Source organism: Echiichthys vipera, assembly GCF_963691815.1.
Source record: "Echiichthys vipera genome assembly, chromosome: 22".
Taxonomy (NCBI): domain Eukaryota; kingdom Metazoa; phylum Chordata; class Actinopteri; order Perciformes; family Trachinidae; genus Echiichthys; species Echiichthys vipera.
Genome location: NC_139847.1, coordinates 5,435,726 through 5,449,961, shown reverse-complemented (window position 1 = coordinate 5,449,961; position 14,236 = coordinate 5,435,726). Strand labels below are relative to the sequence as shown.

The window sequence follows — 14,236 nt, the reverse complement described above, 5'->3', positions numbered from 1 at the left end:
ACACGTTCACCCCCCTACGGACAATTTGGAGACACCAGAGGAAGAAAGAAAATGGTCACCAGTCTGTCAATACACTCACGCAGATATCGCAATACATGAGGCCAGGGTGTTCCCTTTTTTACTGCAGACACTTGCTCCCTGATCCATGCGGTTACTATAAAACCTGAAATTTCCTCTTTCTAGCCACTGTCGGTTTGAGCAGTCACAGCACAGCGTATTACAAGGTTCAGAACATTTTGCTCTCTATTCTGGCAGTTCAGCTTTCATTTTTCAACTATCACACTGTATGATTGTCTTTATTTATTGCAGAGCACCAAATCAGCAGAGAATGATTCCCCAAAATAGGCGTAGTTGATGTAAAAATGAATATTATGAATACCTGGGACTTGTTACGCAACTATCTACATGCTTAAACACCGTCGTTCCCCTTTCTTCAGGGAGAACACCGCCTGAATGGTTAATTTCAACATTTTATTTACATGGCCTAGGGAGGTTCAATCAGTATTCAGCATGAGCAACTCTCTCTCAAAGCCTGAAACCAGAGAAGTAAGTCTCAAACTTGATATCATCAAGTTTAAAGACTGATTTTAGTTCGTTGTGTGACAGAAAATGTACCCATATACTCCGGACATTCCCACAGGTGCCCTCAGTGTCATCAATGAGTGCTTCACAATATCCTGTTTATGAGTGTAATCGTGTAAACACCGGGACAGGATCAGCCCTTATGCCGTTTATGAGAAACCAAAATAAAGCACAATCCCACTCCAGTTCTCAGTGAGGAGTTTGATTATAACGCGTTAACCATCAAATGTGCGCTTATAACTAGCGCTGAGATTGTGAAATGATTGCTCCTGAGGAAGGTGTTTGTGACTGAATATGATCATAACCAGGATAAGCCTCGTGAACGTGTTATTTGTGTCCATGTAAACCAACTCTATAACATCTTTAACCAATTCACTGTCTGTGAAGCAGCTCCACACATGTCATCACAAATTCATGTTCACGAATATTTACTGTCTGTCTTCTACCACAGGAATAGCACGTATGTTTATTTTTAATGAGCTTGGTTCCCCTTTAAAGGCTGTATTAACAATGTAGGTAGTATATAAATTACCTTGTACCTGTCATTTAACATTAAGTTAACAATTATTCAGCATAGCTACCAGATGGGAACCACCACCAGACCAAAATTTAAAATACCACATCAAAGCACGAGGACTCATACCCATGGATGGATTAGTGAACGGGCCCACGGGGCACAGGCCCAGGGGCCCATAAAGTCAGAGGCCCCGATTCATAAAATGCTGCTGAAAAACAAACACAAAACGATCAAGAGACGCTAAATGAGGACAAGTAAAGACAGAACGACCAAAAAATGACCACAAATAGACAAGACAAAAAACGACCATGAAGATATGCTAAAAGACCACAAGTACGCACAAAACGACCAAAAAATAACCACAAAGAGACAAATCACGACTATAGGGATGCAAAACTACCACAAAGAGAAGCTAAATGACTAAAAAAAGACAAAAAACGACCACAAAGAGAAGCTAAATGACTAAAAAGACAAAAAAACGACCACAAAGAGAAGCTAAATGACTGAAAAAAGGGCAAAAAACGACCACAAAAAGAAGGTAAATGACTGAAATAAAAACAAAATGACCACGAAAAGATGCTAAATCACGAACAATAGAGAAAACAAGAAGAGTAGAGATGCACCGATCCAAAAATTAACGGCAGCAAAAAACAGGAGGTTAATTCGGCGGCCGTAGAGGCAGACAGCGCCCTCATTCTCATCTCCGCGCAACGCCGCCGCTGTGGCTTCTCTCCGCAACACTCTCGAAATCACTTAAAAAGCACAAAACGGGTCCGAAGCATAAGTGGAAACGCTGTGCCCATCCGAGTGTTCACCGGAAAGATGAGAGTAAAAATAATAAACGCTAAACGCAGAAGGAGGCAAAGAGAGAGCGGCACTTCTTTCTGCAGGTGATTCATATCAACAGGAACCCGTCTTACATTTATACCTGGATATTAAAGGCACCGCATGACTCGCTTTAAAGTCTCATCTCATCTCATCTCATCTTCAGCCTCTTATCCGGGGTCGGGTCTCAGGGGCAGCAGCTTTAGCAGGGGACCCCAAACTTCCCTTTCCCGGGTCACATTAACCAGCTCTAACTGGGGGATCCTGAGGCGTTCCCAGGCCAGTGTGGAGATCTAATCTCTCCAGCTGGTCCTGGGTCTTCCCCGAGGCCTCCTCCCAGCTGGACGTGCCTGGAACACCTCCCTAGGGAGGCGCCCAGGGTTCATCCTTACCAGATGATCCTGAACCACCTCAACTGGCTCCTTTCAACACTTTAAAGTAAATTTAATAATGTGAATATACAATTACCATGATGCTATTTAGTCAGAAAGTGACAGAATCCTGACCTATCTGTGAAAAGACAGACGTCCCGTTTGTGTTGTTTTTAACTAAGAGTAATCGTGTACTCGTTTGTCAGGCAATGCGAGTATTCGAAAATATTGAAATGACTGTAAACGCCCATCCCCAGTACCTACGTAGACAGAGTGGGGGGCCTATTACACGCCTGTGCCCAGGGGCCCATTATCTCATCATCCGCCCATGCAAATACCCAAAATAGTGTCGCAAGAACTATGAATAACAAATGATTGAGTGAAAATAAGGAAATAACGTCATGCTGCTCTCTTGCCTAGCTGTCAGTCTCTCATCCATGTATATAATTAGCCAAAACACAGTTATTAATTAGCATAAACATCCTCTAATTAGTCCCAACCAGTTGATAGTGATCCTCGCTTCCTTACCGGCCACCGTAAGCCAATTAAGCCATAATAATTCTGGCTTGAACCGGTCAGTAGTCACACACACCTCCTGATATTAATGTGGACACAATAGCTGGCGTTGTAATCTTTCCATTGTACCTTAATGAGCAGATGTTGTGACGGTTTTTTCATGGGGCAGTGAATGCGGCATCAGTGTGAAGCTGCGGTTTCAGGGTTCAGTTAAAAAAAAACGGTTAAAATCATCAGCGCGAGCGCAGCTGATTTGTTATAAGTCGGTGGGGTAATTAGCTTGTTATTGACAAAGTTGTGGTTTTAAATAAAGCCTTAAAGCGTGTGAGGCGGTGAGCCATCACTCTGGTACCCGGGGGTTGTATCGGGTGAGGTGCTTCGCTTCAGTCGGTCCAGCTAGGCTGAAGCTAACCGTAGCCACGCCGCTGATAAACTCCGCGGTCCTCCACTGACAGCGACAAATGCTCACTGGAAATACCGACACGTTACTCACATACAACGGCGTACCTGGCTCAAGTTCCCCGTAAACAACGCGTCCACCACACGGTTGTTTTTTTCTGTTACATCTGGGAAGATTTTGGCTCCTCTCCACCAGGTTTTCTCGGCACTTTTTTTGTCCGACCAACAAAAAACATTGCGAGCGCGTCTGGCGGGTCCCTTCTCACTTGCCGTCGTTCCAACGGTTAGCGCATGCGTGGTGGCAAACAAGAAGCCGAGGTTCGCTGGGAAGTGTAGTCCAGAAGGACCAGACAGTTATTAATGGTTATAATAGCTTTTAAATGCTGTCTGTGGAGGATTAAACATCACTTAAGTCTCAATAAATACATAAATAAATAAATGTATCAATAAATACCGGAATCAGTAAATAAATGTATCAATAAATACAGGATTCAGTAAATAAATACAGGAATAAATAAATAAATGTATCAATAAATACCGGATTCAGTAAATAAATGTATCAATAAATACAGGATTCAGTAAATAAATACAGGAATAAATAAATGTATCAATAAATACCGGAATCAGTAAATAAACAGACATAAAAACAGGAATAATTAAATAAATGTATAAATAAATACAGGGATGAAGAAATAAATACAGGAATAATTAAATAATACAGAAGTAAATGAATAAAGAAATAGACAAATAAATACATTTATTAATTAATTTCAGCATGTATTTATTCCTGTTATTTATACATGTATTAATTCATTTCAGCATTTATTCTTATATCTATTTGTACATTTATTAATGTCAGCAATTATTTATTCCTGTATTTATTTACTGAGACTTAAGTCATGTTTAATCCTCAGTAGCTAACTGCTTCAAATGTTTCACTTAAATCATCAAATAAGTCACAAATAATTATATATTATTTAATATAATGTTGACTTAAATTACAATTTGTATATAAAAATGATATATTGTGTTAATGGTATAAAACAGTGGCACCGCCGGTAACAATCATCAGGTAAAGTAACCTATGTTTTAAAAAGTCAATAAATTTCAGTGGCTGGTGTGAAACTGAGCATGGAGCTAAAACAGCATCCAATCAACGTCCAGTGTAAAAAAAAAGGTACAGAGGAAAGATTTACAGAAGGTATAAAGACGAGGAAGGGCTTTAAAAACAAACAAACAAAAGGTCACTTTGTGTAGAAATATGGGCTATACATGTTTATTCACGGTTACATATCCATCTGTATGTAGATGTGCCTCTGTGGATGTTTATATGTAGGCCTATCAATTATATGTTACTTTATATATATTATGTTATTTATAAAATTGTATATTATTGATTTACAAATTGTGCATATAGTGGATCAAAGATGCAGATTACAGCAATCAAAGAATTGTTAAAAAGGATTAAATCAAACTTCTTCCTGCTGCTTTTCAGACAGATGTAAATGTATATTTGTTGTTACAGGTTGTTTTTTCTCTCATTTGTTAAACTAATTTAATTTGTATGCTTTTGTATTCTTTTTTTTGACATGTCATTCATAAATTAATGAATTCAAAGTTGAGGTATTTTGAGTATCTACATTTGATCAGAGTTACAGTGCTACTCCACCATGTTTTAGCTGTAGTTACTTTTCATTATAAAAACATTTAAAAATATAAATGATGAGCGTCCAAAACAACAAAACTACCTCTTTTAATCAGATTTGGATTTTACACACAAGAAAACCGACTCAGAGCATCAAACAAACATTTATTCAGCATGAAAACTAAATTCTAACACGATCGTGTAAAGAAAACGACAACAGATTACAAAATAACGAAGATCCATGACATCCACGACAGCTCGCTGAGACCCCGGCTGCGTGTTGATGAGTCGTGACCCTGAATGTGTCTTTTTGACTTCCTGATTCACAGTCCCATCATCCCCATCTTCCCCTTCTTCCCCGTAGACCCCCTCCTCCATTTCCTGGTCGGACCGTCGTCCATCTCTCCGTCGCTCTCTCACAGAACGGGTCGGGGGCTCTGGGTGAGCAGGAGGTTGAAGCGCTTCTTCAACGTCACGCGGTGTCGGGAGAACTTGTCGTCCGGGGAGAAGCGAGCCGGGTGGGCGGAGCTGGTGGGCAGCCCGTCGGGACTGACCTTCTGTTGGGGGCGAAGGAGGAGAGAGATGAACATAACATTAATAAAGGGTTCGTACGCCTTTTTACGAGGTCAAATTCAAGCACTTTCAAGGTCCGTGTTCAAGCTTTTCCAGAACCTTACAGTTGTGGTGAATTACACATTTCTACGAATACACAGAAATATTGAAACTGATTATTTCACCTTTATTTTTTCCATTAAAATCATGTTAAAAGAGACAGTTTTACGCCACAAACACCAATAAACAAATTAAATTGCAGTTCTCTTTTAAAGCTATTTGTTGTGAGAGAAATTTGGATAAAATTTTAAGCATTTAAAAGTTATTTTACTCCAAAATTCAAGCACTTTTCAAACCTTGAAGACACAACATTAAAATTCAAGCACCCGTACGAACCAAGAAATCGATAAAAGAGAAACAACGATGGATCAACACGTCCAAATGGAGGATTCGCTTTGTGGCGTTCGTTTAAGAAACATAAAGGGCGAACAACCATTCCTAATTTAAAAGAACAGCAATTTATATTTAATTTCATGGGTTCATGACATTTTCCAAACTCTTTGGAGGCAAACTCTCCAAAGACTTTGTATGAACACTGTTTTATGAGCAGTTTAGTCTTTAAAACTTCATAAAATAGAGATTATGCCTGTCACAAACTTGTTGGGACAATAAACAAACTTTAAAAACATTTTTTTTTTCCTAAAATTGTTTTGTAGTTACACACTTTGGCTTTGTAGAGCAGAATAGTTTTACACATATTCTCATGTTTTTCCACAGATGTGTATAGTTGTATATAAAAGGTGCATATTTTTATTTCTTTATTTAAATATATATTCATGAATTTATTTATCATTGCATATTGCATTCATCATGTAAAAAAATTGACATTAATTTCAGCATTTATTTATTCCTGTATTTTATATTTATTTAAGGTGTTTTATAACATAGGTTTTCGTTTTTGTATAATATTTGTTGTTTGTATATATGAAGTTTCGTAGTAAAACAATAATTTCCCCCTGGGCTTATTAAAATATCTGATTCTGATTTTATTTCTTAATTTAAATATGCAGAGTTGATTTGATGACACATTTCTTTATTCTGTTGTTTACTGTTTATGTCTTTTCTTTGTGTATCCATGCTGTCTGTCCTGTGATCATCTCAACAACCTTTGTTGGTTCTTCTGTATTTTATTTTTAACAATATGTGTTTTCCCAACTTAAATTTAATATGAAAATAAGAAGATAAAAAGCTAAATTGTGTTGTTTTAGGCCCCTAATTTAAAAACAACCTGCATCACGGTTGATTTACACCATTAAAAGTTCATTTTATGTCTTTAAATAAGCCGCAGTGTACAAAGTTTAATGTAAAACTACTTTAACAAAGCAGTAAATCACATTTAAACAGAATGAAACGGGTGTGCAGGATGTAAACACGACGTTACCTTCAGGGTGTAGACTCGGTCCCCGTTCTCATTCGTGTAAAACTGCAGAAACATTTTTAAAATAATTTGTTTTAAAGCTTCAAAATGAATCAAAAATCGTGTTTTTGCACCGAAAAAGTCGCAGCTGACGCGCTTTTCTGCTGCTGTAAAACCACGTGTGGAGAAGTTTCTGGTCTGTCGGAGTGCAGAGCGGATATCCGGTTTAGACTGCAAGGCGCAAGGCATCCTGGGAGATTGTGTTTCTTAATGTAAACACTTGGAACGTCAATAATTTCACAATAAGAGCTTTTTCTTGCGCTACTTCATAAATAAATAAAAACTTAATTGTTTTTAAACTTAAGATACTTTCAAAGTAAAGTTTAAAAATTTGGTTTAGTTTGGAAAAATAAAGAAATAAAATAAATAATAATAAATGTATGACAGAGGAAGCTGTTAATGAACAATGATTTATGGATTAAATAACTTCCTTACACACTTTCTGACATGTCAAACAGAGAAAAATAAATAAATACAGTTATATAATATTACTATTTACTGCATGATTTGTTTTGTTTTATTTTTTAATTATTTATTATTATTATTATAATATATATATATATATTATTATTTATTTTTGTTTGAAATCAATTTAAATCCAATCAAAATCAAATCCCGCGTAATAATTATCGCGTGAGTGGTGTTTTTTATTATCAATGAGAAAATAGATGGGGGTTTTTGTGCAGCTGCAAATGAGACATTTGAATCAAATATAAAAGTTATACTGTAAAAAAATTCAAATAAAAATAAAGTTTTTTTAAAGATCATGATATTTGGAATGTTCCTCTGCAGTCAGAAGAAAACAAATCAGCGTGCAACAAGTTTATTTTTAAATGTTTCAGAGATGCAAACTGATTCATTGGTTGCAGACTAATCATCTGAAAGGTAAGCACAATGAGAACCATTGCACTGAGCTGCACCTGTGTGTTATTTACAACTGGGAGTTAAAACTGTAGCTTATGAGCACGTTTCTGTCACTTTAACTACAAGACAATGATTCAACATTGAAGGTTTAACGACGTGTTTACACTCATTCGTGTAAATTCTGAAACTGTGTGACTTGTTTGGGACACACAACAGTGTTTTTATAGATAATGCAGTGTGAACGTCACGTAATAGAAGTGATTAATTCATCTTTTTATTTGAAAATGTGTAAATCAAGAAACATAAACACTGTGTAAATGAGGGAAAATGTACAAATATGCTGCTAACTGTTAACTAATCATACTGTATAATTTGTAATTTAGGAAAGACAGTGACTACGGTGACTTTATTGTAACATTTAAATATGTAAGTTAAAAAATATATATATACACAATAATTAAGACGACTGTGGCTCAGTGACAGAGTGGGTTGTCCTCCAATCGAGAGATCGGAAGTTCGACCCCCAGCTCCCCTGGTCCACATGTTGAAGTGTCCTTGGGCAAGACACTGAACCCTGAATTGCTCCCTGTGCTGCGCATGGGTGTGTGAATGTGGTGTGATTGGTTAGATTAGATGGTATGTAGGTGTCCACTGCCATCAGTGTGAATGTCTGTGTGAACGGGTGAATGTGACAAACACTGTGAAAGCGCCTTGAGTAGTCAGAAGACTGCTAATATAATCTTAATGCTAAATGCACTGGACTTGAGTAAACGCTTTTTAAAGTCACAGTAGAAAATGTTGTTGTTCAGACCTAGAAAACAGATCCCTGGATTTTATTTGATCTTTTACAAAATACTGAAGGCATTTTAAATACACATTATATTTTGTTTATTTTCTGTTTTATTTATTATTTTGTATCTGTGCACCTATCGTCTCAGTTGGTAATTATGTTATGGAGAGCAGCTAATGTAATGCATCACTAAATGGACTGAATATACTTCAATAAGGATATTTGAATTATTTAATTAAACGTGGTTTGTGTCAAAGTCAAGGGTGCAGATTTGATTTCAACATAAGGACAGATGCAGTTTATGGTTGAAAGGCTTTATTCATTAAAGGGGAAGACACAGGCGATAATTTAAAATATAAAAATCTAATAATGTGACTCAAAGCATCCTATTAAATTCTAATTAAATTCTCAAATTATGCGTTTTTCTAACAGCTTTAGACCAGAATTAGGTCTTTTTATTATCATTCTCGCTCTAATTTGCGACTGTATTAGTGCAGCTTATGTCGCGTTTATTTAATCAAAGCGAAGTCGAAACATGGCTTCTTCTACTTCTTCCTGTTTTACGGGAGATTAAAAACGCTGCCTCGGGGAAGACCCAGGACCAGGTGGAGAGATTAGATCTCCACACTGGCCTGGGAACGCCTCAGGATCCCCCAGTTAGAGCTGGTTAATGTGGCCCGGGAAAGGGAAGTTTGGGGTCCCCTGCTGGAGCTGCTGCCCCCGCGACTCGACCCCGGATAAGAGAGCGAAGATGAGATGAGATGAGATAAAAACGCTGCTTTCGAGGTCACATTCTGCCCCCGACTTTACCGAAGGCATTGCTGCATCAATGAGTCTTCAAAATAAAAGTCCTCTGCGACTTTTATATTCATCTCGGTATTTTGCTGTTTTAGAATTGATCAAATTTCCACTGACGTCCCTTTATTTCAAAGTTATTATTATTTATATTCTCACTTTCCTCCGACAGTTACGGGAGCACAGACGCACAGCGGTAAAAGATGAACCCAGCGTTGTTTTCCCTGCCTGAGATTATCCTAAACGACAGAGAAGAGCCTGATCGCACTCTGTCAGAGTCCCTGTCCTCTTACGATTCCTCCCTGCTTTACCAACAGCTGTTTCCTGTTTCCCAAGAGGAACTGGACCTCTACAGGTTGCACGAACACGCCTCTCAGAGAGGCCGACTTGAGCGGTTTTGTCCATCGGAGCCTCATCTCGTGACGGGTGAACCCGGGTCGCCGAAAGCGCTCACAGTCGCAGAAATGCTGCAGTTGAGAGCCAGTCCGGATCACAGAGAAGACGCACCGTCTTGGACGCAGCGGGACTCGAACCAGCAGTGTGTGCCGCAACCGGTCCCGAGCTTGAGCGGTCACACCCAACCCCAAGCTCAAGACTGCGCCTCTTCCTTGAACGCCCCGCCAGATGTTTGGCCCCAGACTTTAGACTTTGGACTCAGACCACTTTTACCAGAGCTCATAATCACGCCCTGTTCTCCGCAAGACTCCCACTGGCTGAACACGTGCCCCCTCACCCCCACGCCGAACCCCAGTGGTTCCACCCCCTATGTGTTGGTTCCCATCAGCAGTCCGCCGGAGTTCCGCCTCAGCCCGTGTTTACAGCCTCCATCTTGGCTCCTCATGCCCGAGGTCCGTCGTAGCTGGTGCGTGTGTCCACAGGCGGTGCCCGTCCATCAGCCATGCAGTCCAGACATGTGAGGGATGAACAGCGCATGACGTAAAATCATATAAAACACTGCGATCACCGTATTTAACTTTAACCATTTTGACTCCAGGGAGAGAGCGGCTCGGCAGGTCGGCGTGCATGCAAACGTGGCGCCACAGTCCGCCGTGTCAGGGAAACAGCAGACTGAAGGACAGGACAAGTCAGAAGGTCAGAAGTGACGGGGTTTCTATGAAAGCGCAAAGAGGGGGACCATGAAAGTCGTTACTCAAGTCCTCCACTTTGTTCCAGACTGAACAACAACTATTTGAATCCAGTTAATCCAGTACTTTGATTCGTGACGAAATACCTGCAAAACGGTCGTGTCCAGATGGTAACTATGGATTGGCGAAAACTCTCAAGACCTCGTTCTCTCCAACGACCTATCCTAACATCTGTTTCATGGTTCCTGCACAGTCCCTAGGAATGTCTGGTCGTTGCGGCTTTTACAGGTCTTATAGTCGGCCAATCATTGCACCGCAATCTGGCCATATCTACGTCCATACCGCGTCGACTGGCTCTGTTCATATCTATGTCCGTACCGCGTCGACCGCGCTCTGTCCATATCTACGTCCATACCGCGTCGATCGCGCTCTGTCCATATCTACGTCCGTACCGTGTCGACTGGCTCTGTTCATATCTATGTCCATACCGCGTCAATCGCGCTAACTTCAAGAAGCATGAAACGTGTTTATCTTAGACTTATCCGAGGTCGTCGCCTAATGTCAAGCATCTAATGAACAGTTTGAGGTCAACGCCTAACGACAACCATCTCGCAAACCTCTTGGGTTAACATCTACACACGACCATGTGGAATTCACGAAGTTCCCATCAACCTCAGGTGCAGTTGTGTCGGTAGTTTGAGAAAAATCTAGTTTTCATCACTTTTTCCCTGTTGGACTTTAAGATCTTAGAGAAATCAAAATGGCTGAACTAACACTTAAGTCCATATTCTCTCGTTGTCTTTCCTCACAGAGGAAGCGCAGAAAGAGTACAAACTGCGAGCAAACAACTCAGACGAGAAAACCCTAAAGTCCGATGTTCCTCCTGGATCTTTTCCCTCTTTGGATGAGGAATTGTTGGCAGAACTCGCCTTTGAGGAATACATAACAATCATGGACTCTATGACACCCAAGGTCTCCCACTAAACAGAAACAGAACGCGATGATTAAAACTTAACACAGTATTTGGTGCGAATGTTTCGTCGTTGCTTGAATCTTTCTTGTGATTCCGCTCAGACCCGAGACGGCGCGGGAACCGGAGAAAACGAAAACACGGAAGACCCGGTTGAATCTTTTCTGCGGTATCTGAATGAAATGTGCAGGGACGAAGACTTCGTCAAAGAGGTAAGTCATCGAAACCACGGTAATTTTTTCTGTTGCACGTCTTTAAACATTTCATAAATTTACTCACATTGAATCAAACCGCAACATAAAGTGGTTTTCGGGGCGAGAACATGACCGTCTCGTTTCCAGAGAAGATTAAAATTAAGCGCATCTGACTCTTAGGTGGAGTCGATACTGGATACGGAGTACCTGGATGTACTCGTTCCTCCAGACCCAGAGCCCAGTGACGTGCGTCCACTGGAAACACAAGAGCAAGAGGTGACAAAAACACGATAGTATCAGTTCTGTAAATGTGTTTAAATCTGTCCTTCACAAGCCCCCACACACTCATGGAAGTACCTCTTCAATTTCACCTCTTTCTCTCAGGTGGGCTCCACACTGAATGCAGAAGACCTGGAGCCCTCTACGCTTGAGGTAACATGATAATATCAACAGTTTTGAGGCTGTGATCGGCTGTGTTTCGACAGTGTTATGGGAGCTTTTAGGAAAGAAAGTAATGTAAGATTTTAAACCTAAAACCATATAACAAGAAGGAAGTTGCACACTGCAGTTACTACTTGCAAGAGACAGTATCCTTTTCCTGTGACAAGTAAACACTTTTGGCCTCCAACCTCAATTTATCTGTTTTTGTTTTTCCTCTCGTTAAACAGGACTGGCAGCAGATCTTGCAGGATATATTTGGGCCGTCTTCTGTCACTCCTGTAACCAAAGAAACTTCACTCGTCGAGGGAACTTCCCAAAGCGCTCAAGCACCCATTTGGGATCCTCCGGGCTCACAGACGGACGCACATGCAACCAGCGATGATTTGAAAGCGAGAGACAATGGCGCGTTGGCTTTGGCGCCTGCAGCCACAGGGGACAAGTCAGAAGAAGCCACGACGTCCCTCTCAAACCTCGGAGACACGCGGTCAGCTCAGATGCCCCAAGAGCTTCAGGATGGATGTCGACCTGTGGATCCTGCTGCCTCAGAGTCCCCCTCGACTTCCAGGGTTTCAGGGTCAACTGAGGACCCTGGTACCATTGACGTCGATGATCCTGCACCCGGTTTCAGAGCCGATTTGTCGACCGTCACACCTCCAGAGGAAAGCGGCCCTTCAGCTCTGAGTGTCCTGGCTTTAAAAAGGCTTCTTTACCCGCTCACAGATTTCTCTAATCTTGGCGCGATCCCTCCAGCTGACTCCTGTTCTCCCCCAGTTAATGTCAATTTATCAGACTCTGTGCCTGACAAAGAGACAGCTTGTGAACACTTAACATCCTCTGAACCCGATGACGCCGGTGCAGCAGCGACACAAAAGCAAACGGCTTCAAGAGAAGAAAGGACGACTAAAGAGATTGTTGAAAGGAAGGCGGAGAATAAAGAGACCAAACTCAAGACCAGGCGCAGTCAGAGGCTGTTGGGTCAAATTGAAAAAGAAAAAGCAGGGCAGAGCGGCGAACGCACAATAGGGAGAGCAGAGCAGAGGACACCAAAGGAAAAGAGCATAAAGAAAACAGTTCACTTGACTCCAAAGAGAGACGAGGTGTGTGAAAAACAGACGAGACGCTCCTGGGGAGGACGGCAGTTATTTAAAAGAGAGGAGAGTGATTTTGAAGAGCGGAGCCCGGCAACAAAGGAGGCAAATATATCCGAGCAATTTTCAGAGATTGGAGAGGAGGAACATCATCAAAGACGCACGGTGAAGTTCCAGAAACCCGGGGTGGAGGGAGGGAAACAGCTTGAGGACAAAAACCCTGATGTTAGCGCCGACACTGGGGCAGAAAATTCACATTTAAGCAAAACGCCACGAGAGGAGAAAGACTCGGGCGAGCAGAGGAAAGAGGGGATTCAAATGTTGAGTTTTGTACGGAGAAGAAGCAGGAAGTCCTCACCTAAGAAGGCGAAGGGGGACGCAACTGAACAACAGATCCTGCTGGTTCCAAGTCCGACAAAAAGAAGCAGAAGCGGGGGAGATAAAGCGGAGAAGGCTAACGAGGCTAAAGACACATGTTCAACAGGTCGCAGGACGGATAAATATTCTCTGCAGAGCCCAAACGTTCACACAGATACTCGACGTGGACCTGAATCCCCTGAAGAGGGACAACTTGATGAGATAACCTGTGAGAAAACCCCAGATTTAACTCGCCTCAAGGCCCAGCGGCTAAACAGAACAGCGGCATTTGGTGGAGGCGGTGCTGACGGGCGACGTGGCGAAGCTATAACTCGCGACTTGAGGTCACAAACGGAGTTGAAAAAGCTGGGGATTCAAGAGAACAAGGCGAACGAGGGGACGCGTCAACCAGCTAAACGCGAGCCCACAAGAGGCGCGAACGACGAAAGGATCAACCGTGAAGAAGAGGAATGCCTGAGCCTCGCGTCGAGTCCGATGAAGAGATACCGGAACGAACGCGGCGTCTCTGAAAAGAGCCAGGAGAGGGGAGAAGGGACGGAAACAGAAATAACCAGTTTTGTACGGGGAAGAAGCAGGAAGTCCTCACCTAAGAAGGCGAAGGGGGACGCAACTGAACAACAGATCCTGCTGGTTCCAAGTCCGACAAAAAGAAGCAGAAGCGGGGGAGATAAAGCGGAGAAGGCTAACGACGCTAAAGACACATGTTCAACGGGTCGCAGGACGGATAAATCTTCTCCGCAGAGCCCA

General features: G+C 41.6%; 2 protein-coding genes across 5 annotated transcripts in view; both read right to left on the bottom strand.

The window, feature by feature from the left end:
• slc12a6 (solute carrier family 12 member 6) overlaps positions 1–3,430 on the bottom strand; it is a 34,124-nt gene extending 30,694 nt beyond the window's left edge. For 3 of the 4 annotated variants that reach the window (XM_083936993.1, XM_083936995.1, XM_083936996.1), the window contains exon 1: positions 3,319–3,430. The gene's annotated coding sequence lies outside the window, so the exon portion shown is untranslated. The remainder of the gene's footprint in view (positions 1–3,318) is intronic. The other variant, XM_083936994.1, reaches the window with a different exon arrangement.
• Positions 3,431–5,007: 1,577 nt separating this feature from the next.
• On the bottom strand, positions 5,008–7,035 carry nop10 (NOP10 ribonucleoprotein homolog (yeast)). Its single transcript, XM_083936736.1, has 2 exons — positions 6,849–7,035; positions 5,008–5,412 (listed from the first exon to the last, which is right to left on the bottom strand). The coding sequence occupies exons 1-2, from the start codon at positions 6,900–6,902 to the stop codon at positions 5,272–5,274; spliced, it is 195 nt and encodes a 64-aa protein (XP_083792862.1). The 5' UTR covers positions 6,903–7,035; the 3' UTR covers positions 5,008–5,271.
• Positions 7,036–14,236: the final 7,201 nt, after the last annotated feature.

Coding starts and splice junctions, on each gene's coding strand:
- nop10 (XM_083936736.1), bottom strand. CDS start 6,902: ATGTTTCTGCAGTTTTACACGAATGAGAACGGGGACCGAGTCTACACC. Junction 5,413..6,848: donor ACCGAGTCTACACCCTGAAG/GTAACGTCGTGT, acceptor CGCCCCCAACAG/AAGGTCAGTCCCGACGGGCT.